The following is a 1,912-nucleotide window of genomic DNA, read 5'->3' as shown; positions in this document are numbered from 1 at the left end:
AGCTTAGACCCAATGGTGTCCCCTTTTTCTACTCCTGTAGCAGCAGCAGCAACAGCAGCAGCAGCAGCAGCAGCAGCAGCAGCAACAGCAGCAGCAGCAGCAGCAGCAGCAGGCGGCGCCCCCGCCACCTCAGCCACAGCCGCAGCCCCAGGTAGCCGCCGTGCCACAGCCCCAGGCTCAGGGACAGCCGCCCGGGCTGGGCATGCAGCCCATTGTGAGTGGGACAGGGACAGGGCCAGGGAGGCATGGGGGGAAGTGTGGGAGGAGGCATGGGCCAAAGGCTGGGAGTGCCAGTTGCCGGGCAGCATGAGGATTTGGGGAGGACACTGGGTTGCAAGGGCAGGTGTGATGGGGCCCTTTCTCCCCATCCCCTTAGTTCCAGCGGCAGGGCCTCCAGCAGACCCAGCAGCAGCAGCAGACGGCGGCCCTGGTCCGGCAACTGCAGCAGCAGCTCTCCAGTAAGCCTCTTTCCCCAGGAGTATCCTGGCCTGCCCTTGGGTTCTAGGGGCTTTCTCCCTAATGGGAAGGGGGAGGAGGAATCAGGAACCCTGAGCAGCCCCTCCTCACCCCTCTGCCTCTGGTCCGTGCTGTGCCAGCTCCGATTGTCTCTGATCTCCACAGATACCCAGCCTCAGCCCAACACCAACATGTTTGGACGGTACTAGCGCACCTGAAGGAGCTGCCATTGCCTGGCCGAGACCCTGGCCCCTTCCTTGGGCCCCATTTTTAATGACTTTTTAGTATTTTTGTTAAGATGAGGCTGCCGCACTGTCGGGTTTTGTACTCTATTTATACAGCTACCCTGGGGCTGCCTGCAGCCCTCAATACACAGAGCCTCTTTGCAAAGGGAGCGTTTGGGCTTGTTTGTTGGGATTGGGCAGGGCTTGCTTAGGGGAAGATGGAAAAGTCATAGGAGACCTAGCCTAAGACATGGTGCTGAAAGGGGCCTTAGGGTCATTGAGCCCAACCCCCCAGGCCTTCAGCCTGTTCTTTCCCCAGTTCATAAAGTCAGAGATTTAAGGCTGAGCCTTAGAAGCCATTAAGGCTAACTTCCTGATTTTACAGGGAGGAAAGTCAGGCCTAGAAGGGTTAAATAACTTCTCCAGAATCCCAGTAAGTGTCTGACGCAGAATTTGAACCTAGGACTTTTTAACTCCAAGCCCACCCTCCTTTCCCCATCTGGGGAACGCCTGTTGGTCTGGCCACCAACTTCATAAGGGGAGATAGAGATATTCTGCCCAGTATGGCCCCCTGTGCCCAGCTCTCAGTCTTGTAGTACCCCTTCACAATGAGGAGGGAAGTTTGCTAACTGGCTCCCCACTCCAGGGGCTGATTCATTCCCTGAGCAAGAGGGGCCTGTCTTCTGTCCTCTGCATTATTGGCAGATGAATCTTTTGGTCAGTTTTCATGAGACTCCTGAGCTGTGAGAGTAGGGTTTTGTCTTGATTCTTTGCATTATACAGAAGGAAAAGCTAAAGGACAGACTCTGGTTAATGTGCACAGAAGCAAGGAGAGCTGGGAGCTAGGTTGGGTCAGAAGGGGGCTAGGATGAGAGCTCCCTGGCTAGTCAGAGTTCAGTATCTCTTTCCCAAGATGAGTCCCAGGCCAACCCGAAGGCCTAAGGGTGCTGGGGTAGGGCAGACATTGCCTTTGGTAAATGACCTTAAGTGAGGAAACAGTGTCCAGACCCCAGAGCTGACCCACACTAATGGGAGGTGCTGGGTGACCCGGGGAGGCACAGATCCAGCCTTCAAGTCATTGAAAAGGAAAAGACAAGATTTAGAGTCATTACTCATGGTGATGAAATGACCCCCTTTGGGAGAACCTGGGAAAAAGCAGTGTGTACAAGATGGCAGGGGGGGTGGTATCTGCCCTCTGGGGTGCTAAGCAGGGGCCAGTACTGGGGAATGGA

General features: G+C 55.5%; 1 protein-coding gene across 1 annotated transcript in view; it reads left to right on the top strand.

The window, feature by feature from the left end:
* The window catches only part of MED12 (mediator complex subunit 12), a 21,783-nt gene extending 20,937 nt beyond the window's left edge, over nucleotides 1-846 (top strand). Inside the window, exons 42-44 of the mRNA XM_069062430.1 lie at nucleotides 44-214; nucleotides 377-458; nucleotides 622-846. Of these exons, the coding sequence (XP_068918531.1) occupies nucleotides 44-214; nucleotides 377-458; nucleotides 622-665 (297 nt within the window). The 3' untranslated portion in view covers nucleotides 666-846. The remainder of the gene's footprint in view (nucleotides 1-43; nucleotides 215-376; nucleotides 459-621) is intronic.
* Nucleotides 847-1,912: the final 1,066 nt, after the last annotated feature.

The sequence above is a fragment of the Petaurus breviceps genome, unplaced genomic scaffold, assembly GCF_028583685.1.
Source record: "Petaurus breviceps papuanus isolate PSGF00001 unplaced genomic scaffold, PetGlider_PUasm1.0 90451, whole genome shotgun sequence".
Classification (NCBI taxonomy): domain Eukaryota; kingdom Metazoa; phylum Chordata; class Mammalia; order Diprotodontia; family Petauridae; genus Petaurus; species Petaurus breviceps.
This window is presented reverse-complemented; position numbering and strand designations above follow the sequence as displayed.